Here is a 22,422-nt window from a genome sequence, read left to right on the forward strand (position 1 = left end):
TCCGTATTTGGCACTCGCAGGAACTGCCACCCACACAGGCACTAAGGGCATGTTGCTCTAGCACATCGCCACAATGGAAGCGCTGGCTGTGGGAGTCCAGCCCACTCGTGTGTGATCCTGACCCTGCAGCGCGTGCTGCTTATCAGAATATCCCTGATCCCAGTCCAAGAACGCCCACTCCCCCCAGTGTTCCAGGCAGGTGTTGCTAAATCAGCCTCCAGCCTTCCTGCAAACTGCATCGAATCCAGCTTTTAATGTTTAATCAATTACTTTATTTTATTTTTCTGTTGGAAGCCGCTCAGAGTGGCTGGGGAAACCCAGCCAGATGGGCGGGGTATAAATAATAAAAAATAAAAATTATTATTAGATTTTGCTAGTGCCACCTCTTGGCTCTTTCTCCTTCTGGCCTCACCTTTCTGAGAGATGCACAAAGTTGGTTTGGGTTTCGTTGCAGTTAAATTTAGCTGCTTCTTCTTTTTTTGCAACACTTCCACATCATCCAGTAACAAAAGTTCTTTGGGCAGTTACAGTAAAGGAGGTGTAGGAAACCTGCATCTCTCCAGATGTTGCTGTACTACAATTCCCATCATCCCTGCCCCTTGGTCAAGCTGGCTGTGGCTCTTGGGGGGTCAATTGATGCCATCTGAAGGGGTGCAGGCTGGGCACCTCTGCAGTAAAGGTAAGAAGGTAAGAACCATAAAACACAAAGAATAATGAAAATCCAAGATTGTTTTTTTTATTTAAAAAAACAACCTTGTAAAACAAACCAGAATAAAACCAGCAAAGAAAATTAACAGTAGTTTAGAAACTCTAAGAAAAAGTTAAAACTGTTTTATTTATAATGAAATTTATATCCTGCTCTTTCTTCCAGAGGAGTCCAAGGCACTTGGTGCCATGAAGTCTACAATAGTAGTCCCTCTGTTGCTGTTTTTCCTGTTAGCCTGCATGCATGGTGGGTCTGCTAAGCTGCTTTCCCAGAAGGAATTCTTACTTGATGACTGTCTGAGAGCAACAAAGCATTTCCAAAAACCTGTATATGATTATGGGGGAAAACATGCCACTTCTTCAAAGGAAGTCAGGAGAATCTTCTGGACACCCAGATAGGAGGCAGAGAGGTGGTTAGATCCGGCTCCAAATCTTTCTAATGCTGCCTGTTTCACCCTACTGTGATCTTGGATACAAAAGGAAGCATTTAACAGTGGCTGTGACATCTTGGGTACAGAAGACAACACCCCCACCTTCCATGTTTGTTTCTAAAGACTGGAAATGACACCTGGAGATGATGCATTAGAGGAATTGTCTGTGTGTTTGTGTGTGCCTGCCTGCCTGCCTGCCCACCTGCCCTGTTCCATCTAGGTCTTGGGCCCCAAAGGCGACTAAAAACCTAGGTAGCTGAGGTTAATACCATTTCTTAAACTCACATCACATAAATGGCCAGAGCGTTTGCTATAAGTTACCATTTATTCTGCAGAACAGAGGTTTCATCGACTTAACACACCAGTATCATGAGGCACACCTAAATCTCCAGCAGCAGCTTATATGCGCACCAAGTACCTCTCCTGCCAGACATCTGAGTTGTCATCTTCTCCGCAACAGAGCAACTGTCTGTAATACTGGAGGTGCAGGAGAGGTTGGTCACAACCCTCTCTAATGCCCACAAGGTTTCACAGTGAAAGGGACCTTTAGAAAAGGGACGTATTAACATGCCCTGACAAGTTGATGCAAAACGAATGCTATGAGCGACCAGTCCCAGCATTAACCTCATCCCTTAATGGCAGAAGGTGGGCTGTCAAGGGTGAACTGTTCCTGCCTTGCCAGGCTCCATTCCCCCCCCCCAAAACCTGATAGGGGTTCGGAGGGATTGGTCTCGGTGCATTATTGCACGGTGAGCGCTCCCTGCTCACTGTGGTCCATGTTCCAGAGACGGTAGAATTCTGCAAAGTCCACGTAGGGCTCCACACGCCCATCTTCATCCGGCTGGAGGGAGTGGGAAGGGCGAGAACGGAAGAGGCCCCCATCTGAGCTGGAGCTACTACTCTGGGTGTGAGTGTTGGTAGACTGGAGGGTCACTGTTGGGCTCTGACTGCAGACGCGGCCAGGGAGGGAAAGAGAAAGAGAGGCAAACTTCAGTCGGCAGAAATGACACAGCAAATGCAATCTGAGGCCTCTCCCCTCAACTCTGGGGAATCTGCAGCTCTCCAGATGTTGTTGGACTACAACTCCCATCATCCCTGATCCTTAGCCATGCTGGCTGGAACTCATGGGAGTTGCAGTCCGACATCATGGGGAGGGCCCAGGTTGACGAAGGCTGTCACAGAGCATCACAGACAATCCCTGTTGCCTGATGTGAGCACATATATCAGTACACAGACCTGCAAAATGCAGGCTTGAAGCACCCACTGGGAACATCTTTAAGTGTGAAGAGGGCATTAAAAATGTAAATGCATATACAGTCTATTAATAAAAAGCCTCTCATCTTGCTCCTGTGTGTAACACAGAGAAGTTTCTCCTTTCTTATCCAAGCCACTTCTGCTTTTTTATAATGATGAAGAGGAACTTTCAGTAAATACTGCTAATAGATTTGATTTTTCATTCTACAACTATACAGGGTGGGTATTTCTTTTTGCATGCTCATATTTTTGTCCCTATCCCTGAACAGTCAAAGGAGGCAACACTTAAAATCAGCCAAGAGCCAGGACCAGTGCTCTATTTTTCTGGGCAACAATCAGGCAACCCACTCTTTCTCTGGGGAGCAGCTAAAAAGCAGCAGCTTGTTCTTAGCTGAGCTTTGACCGATATGAATGACATGGTTATGTTTTCAAGAGGGAGGGACAGAACACTCTTGCTCATCATCTAAAGAGGGTTTCTGAGATTAGGCCATTGGACCACAGATTGCCTGCCCCTATCATGTGGGTTTAAAAGTGAAACAGCTAGTACAGGCATCCCCAAACTGCGGCCCTCCAGATGTTTTGGCCTACAACTCCCATGATCCCTAGCTAACAGGACCAGTGGTCAGGGATGATGGGAATTGTAGTCCAAAACATCTGGAGGGCCGAAGTTTGGGGATGCCTGAGCTAGTAGGCCTCCACTGCTAGGCCTAAGAAGCAGCTAACAGGGGAAGTGGGATGTTGCCTCCAGCAAAAATGAGGGCAAAAGGACACCTGGTCTGAGCAAGGGGCACTTACTTTGTGAGGGTGGGCGTGGCTTCATCCAACGTGGAGCTACTGTGGGCGCCATTGACCATCTGACCCTGGGATGGCATGACAAGGGATAGAGTAACGCTGGTCTTGCTTGTGTTCTGGGCACTGGAGTACGGCACTGACACAGGATAAACTCGACCTCCTGAGCATGCAGAATAAAACATTGTAAGCACTAGGAAGGACAAGATTCTCAGAAAACCCTCATACCAGTGTCACTCTACAAGTGGGAAGAATTTCTTGGGACACCATGGACAAAGATCACTCTCTAAGAAAAGGATGATGAATCTTTTCTGGCTTATTAATGCTCAGTCATCCCTGAGGGCCACATGCAAATAAAGAGCACGGCCAATGTGCCCAAGCATCCATATATATACACAGAGAGAGAGAGAGACACTACAAATTCAGCACCCACAAGCTCACCATAAATGCAGGCACACCTGCCTGCCTATCTATCTGTCACACACACAGTTGGACAGAAGAGTTTTGATCTGCCTTGCGACCTCCCCCATACCTTGTGTCGGAGTCAGTGTGGGCTGGCTCATCTCACCCAGCGGGTACCCAAAATTCCTCACCAGCAGCGACATGTCCTCATGCCGAGCACAGAACTTGGACCGTTCCCCACCACTGGCGTATGTGTCACAGTGAATGCGCTTCACTCGATCCACGACTGCTTGAGCCACGGAATCCAGTGAGCTTTGTTTGGCAAACTCTGTGGCAATCATGGCTGCAATCTCCTAGAAAGAGAAAGAGTTCTCAGGGGTGGGGAAACCGGAGCTGCTGCTTCAGATATTCTCCCAGCCATGTACAGAAGCAGGCCCTGCACCGCTGGGCTAATGTTTAAAGGACGCAACTGCCCGGTTGACTGGGGCAGATCTCTGCCATGGAAGTGGCATCCTACCAGGTGGAGCAAGTCTGTGCTGACTGATTCCATGGGAAAAAACCATGCAATGTGGCCCTGCCCATGCGCATGGGTCCTTCAAACATTCTCACAGAAGCTTCTGATGGATAAGCATCTCCCAAACAGCTGGGATAACATTTAAAGGGCAACCAAGTAATCAGCCTTAGGGGAAAGGCTGCAACAGGTCACTCTCTAGGGTGCCTTTGTTCGGCTACTTGAAAGATGCATTGTGTTCAAATGGTGAAGGTATTCATTGCATTCCTACAGGAGGTTTTCATGTCCACCCTTGTGGGTCGCAACTTTTACATTTGCTTTTTTGTTGGGGGGGGGGTTAAAGCAGCATTAAATACTACCTTCTCTTGCCTCCTCCATTCCCTGTCCTGCAACTGGAAGTGGAGGAAAAGAGAAGCCTGCAGTTTTTTATGGTGGACGTAAATGTAAGGATAAGAAAGGAAAATCCGGTGTTGGATCAGGCCAAAAGCCCAGCATTCCCAAGGTGGCCAATCAGATGACTATGGGAAGCCCAAAATGTTCTCCCCACCTGTGATTTAAGGCAACTGGCATTCAGAGGCATACTGCCTCCAACTGTGGGGGCAGAACATAGCCTCTGTGGCTAGTAGTTACTGACAGCCTTATCTTCCTCCATAAATTTATCTAAACCTTTTTCGAAGCCTTCCAAGCTGGTGTCCACCACCAACTCCTATAGTAAAGAGTCCCATAGTTGAACTATTGGATCAATGTTCAATAGATGCAGCAGGCGGACCAGAACCTACTCCTTATTCCTTCCTGGCAGAGCCACTGATTGGAGCAGCAGGGATGGAAAGTAGAGGGAAATTTTCTGCACGGTCATAATTTCACTTCCCTGAAAAAGTTGTCCCTGGGAAGCCTCTTCACCTCTCCAGCCTTCTCCTGCGCAACGGATTTTATGTACTTATAACTATTAGCCTTGCTTGTCTCTGTAGTCTAGGGCTACCCGGAAGGGCCTATGAGCACAGAGAGCTCAAACACTCTGGGGCAAATTGCAAATCTAATGATGGGTGCATCTAAGTACGCTGTGTAGACACAGTCAGTCTGAAGACCTGCCCAGGATTCCAAGGTCAATTTAAAACTGCTCTGGCGCTCTTACCTGATTGGCTTGCCCAGGCCCATGAGCTGCTTCCAGAGCTTTGTAGAGCCCTTCTGACATCAGAACCAGAAAGCCCGTGACTCCATCGAGTGGGTGCCCTCCGTGGATTTCAGGCTCTGCTATGATTGGCTTAGATTTCGCAGCACTTCAAAGGGAGAAGAACTAAGTTAGCACTGGACAGAGCGACAGAGACAGCTATGTCTTCAAAAGCAAAGACAGGAAAGGAAAGTAAGACCAAGTATTGGGCCTTGCCTCACCTCAGCAGTTCAATATCACTATAGCCATATTTGACTTTATAATCCCCGATGCGCCGGGTACTCTCCTGCCCGCATATGGTTCCTACTTGTTTTATTTTTGCTGCATCCAAACCTGCAGATAAAGAATCAGCTCACTGACTTCAGGCAGATGCTAAATATGTCCTATAGTTATATTCCAAGGCAAGAAGAGGAAGCCCACCCTACCCCCAGCTAAACAGGCATTTTGACTGAAACAAAAAGCTGATGAATGAGGGAAGGCAGAATAAACTCAACTAAGGAATGGAGGACAGCAAGGAGCTTTTCATCTGTAATATATTCACACAAGAAAGTCTGCACATGCATTCAGAAGTGGTCAGAGTGCTTTGATGCAGCCTGAGATCTTTTACACTTGGCAAAAACAGAATTAGACAGCCAGCCAGATGAATCCCCATTGCACTCCTCTACTGTGTCACTGCTCTTCCTTGGAAGAAAGGTTCTCAGTTTCTTTAACAGGCCCTGGACTCATAACTGAACTTGCTATGAGAACAATTCAGTATCAACTGCCATCTTGGCATCAGCTTTTTGGGGGAATACAGTGCAGGATGAATTACCCTCAGCCAACAGGTAGATTTCATGTAAAAAACAACAACAATAATTTTATTTTCCTACACCCATGTCAACAGAGGATTACATGTCCTGCCTCTGACAAAGTGGAATCTAGTTCATGAAAGCTTATGGTATTAAAAAGGTGCTATTTAAAGTGCCAGAAGAGTCCGCTGCAGTGCTGGCTCTAGGTTTGGGAGGGAACATGGGCAAGACACTCTTTACAGCCCCCCTGTTACAGTGAGTTTTGCAAATCACCACCAGTAGCACCAGCTGCTGCTGCAGAAAGCCAAAAAGCAAGCCAAAAAGCAAGCAAGCAAGCAGTAGCATTCACAGCTCTAGAGTGTGATGCAGGTGTGCAAGTTGGCTGCAATGGTGAAAAGAAGAAAGTTTGGAGGGCTCTCCTTGGTGAGCCCCCTACTGCATTAAGGGCCTCAACAGGATTTCAGTTTGGACAAGGATTCCAACAGAACTGGTCTCATAACCGTTCGGCGAAAAAACTGATGCAGATGGCCAAGTATTTTGAAGAGTTAAAAACTTGATTAGGGCAGCGAGTAAGCCACTGTCATATTTTGAAGCATACACCAATTATTAGCAGCTCGCCCTCTAGGGGGCAGTTAATGCACAACAACCCACGACTGTTGCTACAGTGGATAAGACATGGGAGGGGTTTTTTATGCAATCAATGCTTGTCGGCAACAATACATACCACTCAGCTCAGCATGAAAGCCAGGGTGGTTTGGAGAGCCTGCACTAAAGAGGTTAAGTTACTCAAAAGCCACAGTTTGGGGCCCTCTTTGTGTCAGAGGCAGAGATGGAGTAAGTGCAAGTGAAAAATGGGGTGGGAACTGTTGGTAAAAAGCATTGGCTGTTTAATTTGTTAAATTTTGTTTGTTTGTTTTTACCTAGAAAGTTAGTTAAATTGGAAACATTAATGTTTGTTGCTGTAGTTTTGCTTGTTTACCTTACAGCAGAATTGTTTAGTTGTTGATTACATCTGTTTATATAATTTTGAAATTTTTGTATATTATTTGTCAGCTTTTATTTTTATTATTTGTTCTCCAACTCAATTCCCCACCCAGATTCAGTATGAGGAAAAAGTAAGAAAGCTACTGCTCATCCCTCAGTTGTTGATCATTTCTGATATCCAGCATGTATTCCCTGTTATGGGGAAGAGGAGACATTAACACTGTAACTTGGTCATTTAAACACTCCTGTGTTTGGTAAACACAAAAGCCACCAATGATAGTGATGTGCTACAGAGGTGGGGAAATTGCCACAAAAGTCTCCTCTCTGGCAGCCTTTTCTCTATTGCACAATTGAGGAGCCCATGGCCCTCCATACATTAAGGAACTGCACACCACCCATCTTCCTTGACCCTTGACCACACTGGCTGGCAATGATGCAAGTTCTTGCCCAATAACATCTGGAGGGCCAAAGCTAAAGCCACCCCTGCTTTGTTGGCTCAGTTGTGTACCAAGGCCCATCCTCTCCCAGACTCACTTCTCTGCTGCTCCAGGAACGCAACACTCACCCAGCTGCGAAAAGCGGAAGAGCTCATCGTCATTCTCTGTGGTGTGGTCCATGTTGAGTTGTGTCACTTGCAACCCGTCTACTGTAGATTTGCACAAGAGTGCCCGGTTTGTTCCTGTGGAGAAGGAGTGCATTTTGCAAAGGTGGAAAGGGGGACAAGTGAGGCACCTGAGAAATACACACACTTATGAAGTGCAACCCAGTACTACACCTCCCCAGCAAAACCTGGAAGCGGTGCTTGTCAATGCCGACGTCTCATCTCTCCCGTTTTCCCTGTTGTATTCACCCAGGCAACTAGGTTTAGTGGCTCTGTAAGGACGTCAGTGAAGCATTACTCTTGTGCAAAGAGGATAAAGTAACCCAGCTGCAACTGCTCTAACTCTTCACCCTTCAGTGCTGTGACCAGGAAGTGCCCAAATCAAAAACGGCATTGAAGAGGAACACACCTACATTGGCGATGTAGAGCTTGTTGTTGAGGATGATTGCCACAATAGCCATGGCCCCTCCAGAGATCTCCTTTTCTACAGCCTTCAACCGTTCCATGATTTTCTGGTACTGGGAAGGCAGCTGGTGATGGGGCACCCCCTAGAATACAGGGTTGTGGAAAAATTTATCAGTGCAACATTTCTGTAGCCTTCTCTAGACATACCAAAAACATTTGATCCCACTTTTTGCACCCACACACACCCAGGTGTATAGGTACCTGCCAGCTTCAGGCATCTGGTGAACTGGGCACTAGTCTACAAAAGCTGGTGTCATAACAAATGCAGTAGCCTTTAAAGTACTGCAGGAGTCTGCCATTTTCACATTAAAACAGCTGTACAGCATCATGACAGGCTCTAGGCAGATTACTCTTAAACAGGCATGGGCAAACTTTGGCCCTCCAGATGTTTGGGACTACAATTCCCATAATCCCTGACCACTGGTTCTGTTAGCTAGGGATGATGGGAATTGTAGTCCCAAACATCTGGAGGGCCAAAGTTTGCCTATGCCTGCTCTTAAATAATACAGAATGTATTTCATTCAACATAATCAGCCACTCCTTAAAAATATTTCCATCAGGGTTGCGAAAGGATTTTTTTTCTCGCCGTACAGGCATGCTTTATAGGTGAAGTGCGGACTGAAATTCACTTTAGTGATTTTGAACACAGGAAACCAAAGGATTGGTATCCCTTCTGTATTATTCAGCGAGCAGTACAAGGATGCAGTTTGGTGCCTATAGTGCAAAATGAACAGATGAGCTGCACTGCACTGACTGTTTTCCACCCCAGACTGCAGGAGCCACATCAACTCTGGCAGGTCCCAATTTTAACTGCTCTGCCATTAAGTGTTTCTGAGACCACCACCAATTCTTCAAAAAGCACCAATGAAGGTGGGAGTTTGAAACATGAAATGCTGCAAATGGGAGTAAGCTTGTTCTGCTGCCACCTGCCTCCCAACACGCACTTTCAAATTCGTTTAGCAGGCTCCAAGGTCCTTCCAAGAAGAAAGTGCACTGTTAACACTTCCTGAATTCAATGATGTTTCCTTAAGGCTAGGAAGAGAAGTTACCTCTGGCAGCTGGGACTGGAGGCTGGCCTTCTCTGCTAGTGCATCATCAATGGACTCCAGGAAACTCCTTTCCACCACATCAAAAGCCTGAAGAGGCCCCAGAAGGTAGACAACACAAAATTATGTATTAGAACAGAAACTTTGAACTGCTAACTACACAGAATCCCCCAAACTTATTTCTCCCTGCATAAAACATCAAAACTTTGTATGTTATGCAAATCACTCAGGAGCTTTTAATTACAACAAGAAGCACCAATTTATGACTGATTTTTTTTCCGAAGAAAAAACTCCATTACCTGCAGCAGTATTCTGCGCACATCAGCATCATCATGGTCTGCATTCAGCTGGCCCAACATGAGCTCTGCGGAGAGTCTTTCCCCCACAAAATTGGTGATCCGGTTGCCATCATAACCATTGAAGACCCCATAGAGGTAGCAGTCATTTTCACTCCTGCCAAAGAGGGTCAGGATGGGAAGGGACAATTAAAGGCCTGTGGTTTGGGAGTAAAAACCTGGCCCACAGGTCATTCAATAAATTAAGAGTTTCTAATGAGATGCCCTGCAGGTGTTGCGGAAATACAGCTCTCATCATCCTTGACAAATTGGTCATACTAACTGGGGCTGATGGGAGTTGGCCTCCCCTACAAAAATATTGCTGGGTTAAAGTGGGCTTGTTGAATGAATGCCATTATTTCTGTTGCCCTGCTCCACCCAAATCTACAGGCTGCTTACCTGAATTTCAGCCAGTTATCCTCTAAGGGGTGAATTTCTGTCCCCTTTCCATCTGTGGTATAGGAACGGTTAGGAGCTGAACCCACACCGGAGAGCTGGCAGAGAGGCAAGTCATCTGTCCAATTTGGTTGCTGCTCCTGGATAACAGAGTAAGAAAGAAGCCCCAATGAACTTCTTGCAGCAAGCGCCACAAGGATAATGACTATACATCAGCTGAAGAGTTAGCCTCCCAATTAGGGTCCAATTTAAGATAGCTGACAATCTTTTATTGAGTCCCCTTTCCCACTAGCAGCTGATCCCTTTGTTCCCTTTCTTTTTTATTCAGTTATATACTTTATTTTACCTGCCCACACTTCTCCTCCTGCTACTTCTTTGCTAACCCAGCTTCCTTGTCCTCCTTCACTCATACCTCTCCCCACAAATTAAGCACACACAAAATTCATCTAGCATTAGGTTCCAAAAGAGACGTGAAACATATTTCAGAGACGTAGCTGGTTCTGCAGAGCAAAGCCAGATAGGTTTGATGCATTTTAATGACTGTAACTGGAGAAGTAAAGCTTTCTTGCCACATAAATGCTTCTCTGCGTATAATTCGGATATTTTGGTACATATTTCTGAACACTTTCCTTGTGCCTTCTAAATAGCTGCCTTTCAGGACGCCACAACTCTTGTTTACAGAGCAGCAGGGATGTAAACCAGCTCTTCCTGCAAGGGGAAAGGGTAACATTCCTTTCCTAGTACAGCAGGGGTGGGGAACCTTTGGCCCTCCAGATATTGCTGAACGACATCTCCCTTCAACCCTGACCAGCACAGCCAATAGCCAAAGCTTATGGGAACTGCAGTTCAGCAACATCTGGAGGGCCAAAGGTCCCCCACCCTCACAGTAGGGAACTTGTACCATCCCTCTGGTCTGCGGAAGAAGTGACATCACTCTGTCCTTCTACAGAACCATGGGACTAGAAGGGGTCATCCAGATATCAGCTGCCCCAAAAGCATCATAGGAAGAGTTTTGTACAAGAGGCACCTGTTTTGCACGGGTTTGGAGCTACTGTCCCTGATTTTACACAACCGTTACTCTCTCTACATACTAATCTTTTTAGAACCTTTGGACCAGCAGTGATTGGGATGCAGAGTGGCCCAATTTCCAGCTCACATATGGATATTTGGCATGTCATTATGCTGGTCACCCACGGAAAGACTATGATTTGCTGAGGAAAGCCAACATCTGAAAAAGGTCTGCACACCCCACTAAATGAACACAGCCCACCTTGTACTGTGGCTCACCAGGGATTTGAGAAACACTGTTTTCCAAGGCCCGCTAAATCCAAAAGATCTAGCTATGAGACTCACAAACTGCTTTGCAAGGTACATGTCCCTCTTTTATCTAGCAAGTCAATGAATGAGTCCCCGCTTTCCTCGCTACATCTATTGGGAAGGGGAAAATCTCCTTAGTTGGTTGGCTCCCCAAAGTCTAACTAAAGCCTGCAGGGATGGTGCTAATGCAGCTAGTGGTGCTAATGATGATGATAGCAGTGGGAACACGAGAGGGACGGAGAACCTGTCCCTCTGCCTCGCCCATTTTGTGGGGACCACAGCTCCCATCACGGGCCATGCTGGCACTGGGGATGGAGGGGGTGATGGGAGTCCAACAACTTCTGGAGAGTCATAGGTCCCCCATGGAGCCGCCGGTTAACCAGAAGCAGAGGAGAGCAGGACTTATATCACCGTGTTGCAGAGAGTGTCTGACAAGTGCAGCTTTTTTCAATGCTCCCGTTGTGAGCTGCATCTGTCCCAAATACCTTCCCTTGACCTCGTTCTTAAAGGCACAAGGCGCCCTGTTTTCCTTTGGCTCTGGCAGGAGAGCAACATGCCTCTTTCTTTGCACCTGGCCCTCCACAGGATGGTGGACTACAGCTCCCACCACACCTCTCCATGGGGCATTTTGGCTGGGTCTGATGGGAGCTGGAGTCCCAAAACACCTGGAGGGCCACAGGCTCCCCATTCCTGCTTTGCACAGATACACGGAACCCGCCTCTCGCACCCTCCCTCTCTCTCGCTCACAGGCTACCATCCTCGCCTTGTGCTTCCAAGACAGGAGCCACCTCCTCTACTGGGAAGCCCAGGGGCCCCGAACCCTGCCCTTGGCCCCGGAGAGCTCCCGCCCATAGCGGCCCCCCCCCCTAGAACAGGCTCGGCTGCTCACGCTCTGCAGGAGACTCCTCCTCGCCGCCGCCATCTTTAAGCAGAAGCAATATCAACCTCCGCCCTTCCCCTGGCAAGGGAGAGGAGGAGCAGGCGAGAGCGTGGACAGGAAGCGTAGCGTCGCGCCTTAAAAACACACACACAAAAACCCTAGGTCACAGCGCCCCCAGGAGGACGGAGGGAGGCATCGCAGGCGACTGACTCTCCCATCTTCTTCCCCACTTGTTGGAAGTTGTTGTGTCAGGTCCAAAAATGAAATTGCAGGCATTCCAGGGGACGCGGCGGGTGGGTTGTACGCGTAGTCCGGGGAGAACATAAGAGGAGCCCTTATGCTGAATAGGCTTCCTCGCGAGAAAAGGGAAAACTTGACAGCTATGCCTATTTCCCACCCTGGCCAAACAGGCGCCTCTTGGGAAGCCAGGGCGTGAGCTCCATATCTTCCTCCTGCTGCTCGTCCCCAGCAGCTAGTAATCCAAAGGGAGGCATCTGTGATCCTGGAGGTGGCAGAACGACCGCATGAGGACTAGTAGCCGTTGAATAGCAGCAACCACTTCTCCAAGCCGTTCTTGGAAGGGGGTGGGCTGTGGGGCAGAGAGGCTCTCGATGGTGATGGAAGGGTGCAGTGGGCAGCAATGTGCCAGTTTTACTTTGGTATCTTAGTTTTACACACACACACCCGAAAACAAAGAAAGTTGCCTTATAACGACTCAGACCAGTGACTGGTTGTGACCATGACTGTAGCAAAGGCATAATCTTGAATCCTTTGCACGCACTGAGCTTTTGTGGCTATACTGTACAGATCTGTCCCATATTTGTGGTGAACGTCATCAGTGGTGAAGTGACTGGCTGCGCTGTAGCTCCACCTATGCACCATCAATATGTGTAGCACTGCTTCAGAGTGTCCCTGCCCTGAGGAGCTTACAATCTTGACATTTGAAACAGGAGGAAGATGGAAGCAGAGGAAGAATATAAGCTTCTTTCGATGATGGATAATTAGACTTGACAACAGAATCCGTAGGACATGGGAACTCTGTGTTTGTGTGTCCCTCTCTCTGTGTGCGTGCGTGCACACACACGTGCGTATGTGTGCCATGGTCTTCATGGGAAGAGGTAGGTTTAAGAAACAGCGGTGGTACAGGCAGGTGATCTAAGAGGCAGTCCCAGCCATACATAATAAACTAGGAAGCATCCAGTACAATGAAGCCTGGAATTGAGAATTTGTTCTTGTGCAAACCCCTGGTTCATATAAAGTTTATTGCACTCAGCTACTTCACTTGGGTTATATAAGTGTCACCTACTGGGAGATCAAAATGTTTTGAGCCAGGGAAGCCTACGCTACTCAAGCTACCATGGTTACCTGTGTCCTATGCAGGATGACCCTAAGCTGGTGTACTCAGAACCAAGCCCTACTGATTTAAATAGGGCTTACTGCTAAGCAACTGTAGAGTGGGAGATTATATAAAATAAATACCTAAATAAATAAACTTATTGCCTGCCCTTCAATATTAAAAACAGTTAGAACAAATTAGTCACAGGAATAAGGTGGATTCAGAAAACACACATCAAACGCCAGGGTAAAGACATGTTACCTCAGCATTCCCTGAAAGTTGTGCAGTGAAGGTACCAGAAGCACCTCTGTGGGAAGCAAACAGGGGTTGCCACAGAGAATGATGCCCTTTTTGGGGGCCACCACTTTCTGAACTTCTGGGGGTAGTGGATCTACCAAGTGGGCCCCTTCCGCTGATTTTAACACCTGAAGGCAATGGAGGGAAGGAGGCAGTCTCTCAGATATTTGGGGCCTGAATCATTTAGCATGAGCACCATGAATTATGCCTGGAAACAGACAGCCAACAGCCTGAAACAAACTGGCAGAAGTGTGTCCTGATCTTTTGCATGCTTATTCAAACTCCCACCGAGTTCAATGTAGCCAATTCCCAAAATAGGTATGTACAGGACATCTTAATGTCACTGCTAGAGGCATTAATCAGCAGCAACCACAGGCTATATGGGAAGACTACTCATTACAGAGCCTTAACTCATGGCTAATTTTTAGAAAGGGGTAGGTGGCACTCAAATCTGTTTATACCAGCTGAGTATGAGTTGTTGGGCAGATCGACACTATATATTTAAAGCATATTCAACACACATTTAAAGCTTGTGACTTCCTCCAAAGAATTCTGGGAACTGAAGTTCCCCCTCACAGAGCTACCATTTCCAGCATCCTTAACAAACTAGAGTGTCCAGGATTCTTGGGAGGAAATCATGTGCTTTAAATATGCTTTAAATGTATAGTGTGGATCTGCTCCAGAGTTAAGAGAAATCCACTTTGCACGTACTCGGAGGTTCACTTTTCAATACTTCTTCCTGTTCCATACCTAAGCAAGTCTTTCCTTCAGCAGCTGTTTGGGTACATATGTATTTGATACTGCTCAACTTCATATGAGCCAGTCAGACCATCAGTCAAGGGAGCCCACATGATGCTGTCCAGATGTTATTGGACTTCAACTCCCACCAGCCCCATTCTGCACAGCCAATGGTTAGGGATGATGGGAGTTGGAGTCCAATGTCATCTGGAGGAAACCATATTCACTAACCCAATGCTGTCTACTTATGCTCTGACTGGCTCTCTGAGAGCAAGTTCTTCACTGGATAAGCTCTTTCAATGGGAAATCCAGTGGCGAGAATTAAGAAACTCTCAGTCCCCTTAACAAACTATAGTTTCCAAGAATGTGGGGGTGGGCAGTGGAAACACAACCATTACAAGTGGTGTAACACTGCTTTAATTACACGGTGCAGATGTGTGGAAAAAACATGCCGTACATGGTTTTCAAATGCAGATATAAATGATCAATGAAACATTTAAACCCAGAGGGAAGAAATCATAACACCATGACAATTGTTTTTGAATGTAATAACTTTATTGATAAGACACACCAGTAGTTACCACCTTCACTTTTTTTAACCACAAATATACAGGACGTCGTAAACACAGGTGCCCGGGTGGCAGGGTTTATGTTAGTTGAGGGAGACATACTGGAGGAGAAAATGGGCCAGTTGGGGTAGGGCTTGTAGTTCATCGGACATTTTGTAGATCCTGTATGGAGCAGGCAACCCTTTCATTGTCACATATGTATGCATATACATATGCATAGTTTTATATTATACATATATAATATATATACTATACAGAGGCAGTAATGCTGTAGGTGTGGGCTGTAGAGACCCCACGATGTTATCAACACCCCAGGAGCAACGAGACTGTCAGAACAAGTCTTTGTGTGTGTTGCATGAGGCAAAATGAACTGAGGTCTATGATTTCGTATTTTCAAATATGTCCCAGTCTAGACTCCTAAGACCAGTCTGCCTGTCTAGGCATATGAGATTCTGCCCACGTGTATGTGAAGCTAAGGGGAACTGGCAGCATCAAATAGTGAGTGCCTCTTCCATTGTTCCCAAGATGTGCAAGAAGTGAATGAAGTAAGTTCCTATGCCTAACTGGAGCTGAAAGGAGACCTTATTTTTGCCGCAATGGCTAAGGAACTGGAATGACACCAAGCTGGTTTGCACTCTTGGATATTGGTGCATCAGAAGGGCCTCTATCTAGAGAGAGGTGTGTGGGGCACTTAAAAGACTACAGTAGGCACACAGAACTTCCAACTCATCAACCAGTAGACACAGATCTCAAGCCAGTAGGTTCAATAAACACTCTTGGTTTTGATGCCCGCTTGGGACCCAAAACAGTTGAATGGCGCACTACCGGGCTGGTGGTGCGCCACATTTGGATTGGTGGGTCAGAAGTTGGATGGCCCTGTTTGACAGTATTGTTTTGACAGGGAGATGTCTCAGGTGCTTAACAACATTTATCTCTGTATGCATGGATTACATTCCATGAGTCTGAGTAACTCAAAGCTGTAGGTTGCATTCACCCTACAGAAGCATCATGGGGTATCCAAGCACAACGAGAATGGGTTTTTAATACCATCAATTTAGAACTGCTTTGCATTTGACTCAGCAGATTATGTCAAGAGTTTCCCATGGGAAACACAAAGTGTGAAAGGCAGGTGTGTGTTGGTAACACACACACACACACGGATGTTTCAGGAAGCCACACTTGATCCCAGCTCCCTGCATTTCCGCTATGTGCAAGTGACGCTCATTGGTCTTTCACAGTTGACATGTTGACTGAGGGAAAGACTGGTATAATTCAGTCGTTCTATAAACTATGAAATGGTTTGCAGTAATCATATATGGCAAATATTTATGTGCAACACAGTGCTAGACTGTAGCTTCACAGGATACAAAGGTATTCCAGCAGCATAATAAAACAGCAATCACTGGAGTGCAATTTCTGGGTATCCAGAATTATCTCCTCAGATGCATGGAATGCCTGGCCCACTGAAGGATGCCCTTCTGTAATTTAAAAGGGGCTTGCACAGCATGATAACCAGCATCGTCACACACATTTTCTGGCTATATGGACACTCTTCGTGCAATTAAAACTCTGCTGTGAACGCACCCAAAACGACTGTTCTTGCACCCATCAGTTAAAACAGTAAATATACCAACAAATACTAACTGGGAATCATCAAAGAGCAAGGAGAAAATGCCACGATGGGCCACTGGCCAGGACAGGAGCAGAACCTAGATTTCTTTCCAGGTGAAAGTTTTATCACACATGGCAACAACAATTCTACAGGTGTGCCAGCACTAATTGCAATCCATGGCCTTACATGCTTTCTTCTTGGATTGGGACCCCCTGAACTTGACATATTCCACCAGTTATGTGCAGGGTATTCTCGTAATTTTGTGAGTGTGTTGTGCATAACAGGGAAAGGCATTTCTGTTTGGTCTTAGGAATCTATCCATGTGTGACAGGGAAGGAGATGTAAAAACAATCCCCATTGCACAAGTTAGGATTCAGTTTTTACGTATGTAGTTTAACACAGTCTTGGCCTATTCTCCAAGGCAAAACCCATTTATAAATCTGCTAATGGAACAGATGTTGAAAAATGGACCATCTCCCCTTCCACCCCCCATGTGAAAAGCATGCAAAGCATGCAATGGACTCCCATAAAACTTTGCGGCAACACTGGGTTCCTCCCCCCTCCCTATCCTCCAATCCCATGTTTGTCTCTTTCCCTCCAGGGGGAGAGATGAAGAAAAGACCTCTCCTTGACCACAGTTATAAAGAAACCCACTCAGTAAAATACCCACCCACCCGCAAGCCTAAATATTAGGCCATCCCAATAGAAGAGGAACTCTGGGATGGAGAACATTTCCCCCTCCCTCAAGCCCTGTACAATATTGCTTTCTCTTGAGACCATAAAGCGAGAGACTTTGTTCCTCTTTGTGCTTTATGAGTAACAGGCTATTATACTCCTTGTCTCACTCCCTGCCGGCTTCTAGCCACACACAGTATTTAGTGGATCTCTAGAAAGGAGGTACCAACAGAGGGGATCTAGAGGCAATTCCACACACCCACACTCACACCAACATGCAGACCACACACCAGAGGAAGACCCATTGCCACCACACTGGCTCCTTCCCATTGCATCCCTTGAGAGAGGTCCCATGTCTTCTCATTTTAAATAACGACACACTATTTAAAGGAAGGCTTCTCTCTTGATGCCACAGCTGTTTCTTTATCAGTTATCTTTTTCCTAGCTGGGTCCTGGCAAACTGAAACAGTGGCCAAAGGACATCTGCTTCAAAAACTGTTCTTTGCTTACGTTTTTTAAAAAGTGTATGGCAGCCTTTTCCAACTTGGTGTCCTCCAGATATTTTTGATTACAACTCCCATCAGCCCCAGCCAGCACTGCAGTCGAAAACACCTGGAGGGCATCAACTTAAGAGACTCGGCTACAAATTGGTCAAACCAACCTATTCCTGTCATGTTGGCAAGGCCAACTATACATATGTTAACGACCAAGATTGTGGAAGCTTCATAAAATACAGGTGCATGCACCTGATGCTTTCAGCAATACAAAGACACAAAGCAGGCTTCTCTTTACATAGGAGAAGGAATATGTAGTATTGGAACTAGTGTGCCATATTCAGGTGAGCACAGATTCTTCATGCTGGGCTCAGAGCTACGCACTCCCTGCATTCCTGACAGGTAGTGCTCTGTTCTGATCTCTACACTGTAATGCTACAATCAAAATGTTCTTCAGGCCTGTTGTGTGCCTTCCTCTAGGTCTATGATATATTTCTTACCAGTCAATTGCAAGACATCCTAAAAATTGTTTTCTTTAGACTGGCTCTGGGAAAATGCTTGCATGATGATGCAACTAGAAGCAGGCAAGCATTTCTACAAATGGATGATTAACAAGTGAGGAACTAGTTGATGTTTGCTAATTATGTTCCACAGATGATTTTATGCAGCCACTGTGGCTCTGAGCACATATAAAACATTCTTTTAACAAGATTGCCTTCTGTTGCATTACTATACTCCACTGGCAAGCAATCACCCAGAGCAGACTAAAACATTTACAGTGCCTCGGTTTGTGATGTTCTGGTGTAGAAATCCATAGATCTCATCCTAACTATATGGTCCTTAGCTCACTAAGTCTTACAGCTGACCAGCAAGGAAATTATCTCATGGGATGCTGAAAGCATGAAACTCGTAAGGTAACATGCCTGAGCTACAGAGCCACATGAACTGAGTGCCAGCTATCAGGAACCAATTAAGATTCAGAAGGCAGCAGAGAGCCTAGGGCAAACAAATGGCACCACCCTACTCACTTTGAGTCACTTTTCACATTGTATTTCCCTATTTCTGTGAAAACACAAATGGCCAACACAGCTTTTTTTTTTCATTTTCTTTTTTGGTAATGCTGAAAGGATCAGATACATATAAAGAGCTATGGGAGGTTTTTCTACCAAATGTTTTAATGCATATTCATCTGATCAGGAATAACAACTACAAGAAGCGAATGGGAGAGCTTGTAACTCAAATAGAATAATTTGAAATAAATTAATGTCTATGTGCTTCCACAGATGCTTTTGGAAGCAAGGGGGCGTGCTCTCTTTGTAGCTCTCTCAACCATTTATTGAATGCTTAGCTCACGCAGGGTTAGCGGAAGTTGAGCATAACACAGTGCAAGCGCTTTCACTTATCCCATCCAATCTAGAATATCCAGGCTCTAGTTTGCTAACACAACCAACTGTCTTTCCTCCCAGCGTGGCAATGTGTTCACTGAGTGGAAACTCTGGTTTCATTCTTCTTGAGCACAAAGATAGTAGGGGTGACAGATGGTCTGCTCAGCCCTGGAGCTAAATTGGCTTCCCTCTTAATTCCAGGAAAGCTAGGGAATTTGTCCAGTGGAAGAGACGGTCTCTTTATCCCACTTGGCAAAGGCTGCCATGGTTGTAAGCCTGAATAGCCCAGTGTCCATGCGAGCCACTCCCATCAATTCTTTCTCTTCCATGATGCTGTCCTCAAGAATTGCAATCACAGAGGTTACTTCCATGTGACAAAGTTAACATGTAGTAAAGTAGCCTTCCCCAGACTAGAGTCCTCTGCATGTTTTGGAATATCCATCATTGCTGATCTTTAGCTATGTTGGCTGGAGCTGTTGGGAGGTGTAGCTCATAACATCTGGAAGGCTCCAGGTTGGGGAAGACCCTACAGCAAATAACTTCTGCTTTACTACAGTGCACACCAAGTAATATATAGAATATAATTTGGAAGGGACCCTGAGGATCATCTAGTCCAATGCAGCTGACCCATGGCCCTGTGTGAACTGATGTTTCACGTATGGCCTGCTGGGAGGTTCTGATACACCTTTTTTTAGAAGTCCATTATATGCGCATGTGCAAAAACATCTTTAGGACGTAATCCAATAGACACATTTTTTCAAAAGTAAGTCTCCCTGAATTGACCGAGGCTTATTTCTAAGTAAACGTGTATTGGATCAAGCTACTGGTGTGACAGAAGGACAAATTCCATATAAACCAAGAGCAAAAATCAGCTTTGGAAACAGGGAACTTTCTAATGAGCTACAACAAAGCTACAGTCATTTTGCTCAGCTGAAGCTTGATTTACAACACGGTGAAGATGGGTTAATATTTTCAGGGAATTTTGGCACATTGAACCATTTCTGCCAGTGCTCTGATGTGTCCAGATTACAAATGATCTAAGCCTTTTTGCCAAGATCTTCCAAACCACTGTAGGTAGCTATTTTCCCAATTGAACTTTTGCTCTGCACTATGTAAGCCTACGGCAATCTCTCCTATGTAATAGCCTCTGCCCTGGATTTGGGATCCCACTTCAGTCCAGTCCAACCCTGTGGTGAGTCATAAATGAGACACAGCTGGTGTAACATTTAAAACTACATGTTCCTTTAAAACTACATGTCCCTGTGGATTTTGGTTGTGCCGGAAAAATTTCCTTGCAGACTTCCTTGCAGGCTCTCAACACTTTTCCTCCATTAAAAACAAAAACAAAAAAGCAAATTATCTCAGTTCATCAGATCATGTGTTAGCTTGCCATGGAATGGGTAGGGAATTACCGGTATATTCCTCCCGGGAATAAAGAGCTGCCTCATCCCCCCCCCCCCAAAATGCTCACAGCCACTTTGTACTTTTTCAACTGGGACTAACTTTGACCTGCACTTTGCTCTTAGCGATGCAATGGCATGATACCTCTGCCACAGGCTCAGACTGCAGTTTAGTGCTCCCAATGGCTTCTCCAAAAATGCAAGCTGAGCAAGCACCCAAGCACAATATGTGCTTGTTATAAAAGCCTTACATAGACAGAAAAAATAAGCACTCTTATCGGGGTCAAAATATTTGTGAAATTTAGTGAAGCGAGCACCCTTTTTTAGCTCAATACTGTCAACTCTGGCAAGGAATGGATGTGAATCTTTGTAATTTCAGGAAAAGGGCAAATCACAGTCCTATTTGACATCATTGATACACCACACAAAGCTTACACATCATTCGCCCTTGCATGCCTGCATGCTCACTCTCCCAGGTTTGCCTACCCGTCTAGGTCCTGTTCTCTCTTCTCACTACTTACACACAGACATGTCAGCCTCAGATACTACCTCAGCCAGTCATCCCACCCCCCACTTGCCTTGCAGCCGTGCTTCCCCCCACCTCATTCCCCCCCTACAGAAAAGGGTGAATTCCTGCCCTCGGCAGCTTCTCCCACAAAGAGAGGACGGCATTGCGCTGCAGAATGGACCGTAAAACACTTTGCAATCAACAATTTGGTTTGGGTGGCAAATTCAGAAGTGGGGAAGAGGTGTCAGGGCTGTTGCTTCTCCCCACCCACCCCGTTGTTGTTGTTGTTTTAAAAAAATAAGAAATAAAAACGGAGACCCTAGAAGGCTGGGGAGCGGCCAAGAGCCCCCTCTGACTCTGATGCACCTTGTTTTGCACCTTGGCATGTTGGTGGCAAAGGGGAGCGGGCAGAGGGGGGGAGGGGGAGGGGGGAGGGCTCCACCGGCTCTCAGTAGTCCTGGGCTTGGTACCCCTGTGCCTCAGCATCAAATGCATCTGCCGAAGGGGCCTGTTGGTACGTCCCCATGCTATCTATAGTGTCATCCTCGTTTGTGTAGGGAGCGTAAGGCATGCCAGGCTCCAGGCTCGGGTCCGTGTAGTCCTGGGAGAAGAGGGCTGAGTCGGCGCCAAGCTGGTATCGCTGGAATGCCAGGAACGACTGGCCCACCTTTAAGGGAGGATGCGGCAGTGCGGGAGAGGTTTCCGGAAGGGCATTTGGTGGGGGGCGGAGGGGGGGGGAGAGAAAGGGAAGCATACCGAGGAGAAACAAACAGAAGCCGGATTAGTAGTGGTTAGTGCACAAGACATTAACTTAGTGCATGAGACATACTGGAATTATTAACAAGTTAAAACGCAAATACATCCTAACGCAAGAAGAAGATTTGGCACACTCTAGAGAGAGTACAAGTTCAGGAAAGAAGCCACAGAGAGAGGAACTGCGGAGAGGAACTCATTTCAGTGGGAGATGATTTGGCAGAAGGCTTGCTTCCACAACCTGTTGTATGTATCTCACTGTCATCATGAAAAAGTCTGGCAGACGCAAGGCAGCACTCATGTGGGGGCTCCAATTCACCACACAGAAGGCGGCGCCTCTTTCTGGGATTGGATATGCTCGTTTAGTGCACACCGGTCCTCTAATAAGTCTAGGTTTGTTGAGGGCTTCAGCCCAGGCCAATTTCCTGCTCATTCAAGGGGGTGGCAGAATCAGTGCAGGGCTGGGTAGCCAGTTTGGCAGCATCAGCATGGGAACGGCAGCAGTGGCTTGGGGGAAAAGATGCCTGACTTTTCCAAGGACTTGCCCTGGGTGACTACGGATTAGGGATCGGAGGAGGACTGA

The 22,422-nt window shown here is 46.4% G+C and overlaps 2 protein-coding genes across 4 annotated transcripts in view; both read right to left on the minus strand.

Annotated features, from left to right (window-relative positions):
• Nucleotides 1-816: 816 nt before the first annotated feature.
• Nucleotides 817-12,141, minus strand: TAB1 (TGF-beta activated kinase 1 (MAP3K7) binding protein 1). 2 transcript variants are annotated; one of them, XM_035127256.3, is made up of 11 exons: nt 12,082-12,141; nt 9,879-10,015; nt 9,444-9,597; nt 9,148-9,234; nt 8,043-8,181; nt 7,598-7,711; nt 5,482-5,593; nt 5,225-5,369; nt 3,712-3,934; nt 3,186-3,342; nt 817-2,083 (listed from the first exon to the last, which is right to left on the minus strand). In XM_035127256.3, exons 1-11 carry the CDS (start codon nt 12,112-12,114, stop codon nt 1,876-1,878), a joined length of 1,509 nt encoding a protein of 502 aa, XP_034983147.1. In that variant the 5' UTR covers nt 12,115-12,141; the 3' UTR covers nt 817-1,875. The 2 variants fall into 2 exon arrangements, with proteins under 2 accessions (XP_034983147.1, XP_088508204.1); XM_088652078.1 differs by having other exon boundaries at nt 11,146-12,134.
• Nucleotides 12,142-14,976: 2,835 nt separating this feature from the next.
• SYNGR1 (synaptogyrin 1) overlaps nt 14,977-22,422 on the minus strand; it is a 35,747-nt gene continuing 28,301 nt past the window's right edge. For both annotated transcript variants that reach the window (XM_035127259.3, XM_088652080.1), the window contains exon 4: nt 14,977-21,753. In XM_035127259.3, coding sequence (XP_034983150.1) covers nt 21,535-21,753 — 219 coding nt within the window. In that variant the 3' untranslated portion in view covers nt 14,977-21,534. The remainder of the gene's footprint in view (nt 21,754-22,422) is intronic.

Source organism: Zootoca vivipara, chromosome 9 (genome assembly GCF_965207765.1).
Source record: "Zootoca vivipara chromosome 9, rZooViv2.hap1.1, whole genome shotgun sequence".
NCBI lineage: Eukaryota > Metazoa > Chordata > Lepidosauria > Squamata > Lacertidae > Zootoca > Zootoca vivipara.

Bases quoted from the DNA above. Each gene is read 5' to 3' on its own strand.
- TAB1 (XM_035127256.3), bottom strand. From the start codon at position 12,114: ATGGCGGCGGCGAGGAGGAGTCTCCTGCAGAGC. The intron at 9,598-9,878 runs GTAAGCAGCCTG...CCTCTTTGGCAG, and splicing joins GATAACTGGCTGAAATTCAG to GAGTGAAAATGACTGCTACC. The intron at 3,343-3,711 runs GTATGGGGGAGG...CTGCATGCTCAG, and splicing joins CACACTGACTCCGACACAAG to GAGGTCGAGTTTATCCTGTG.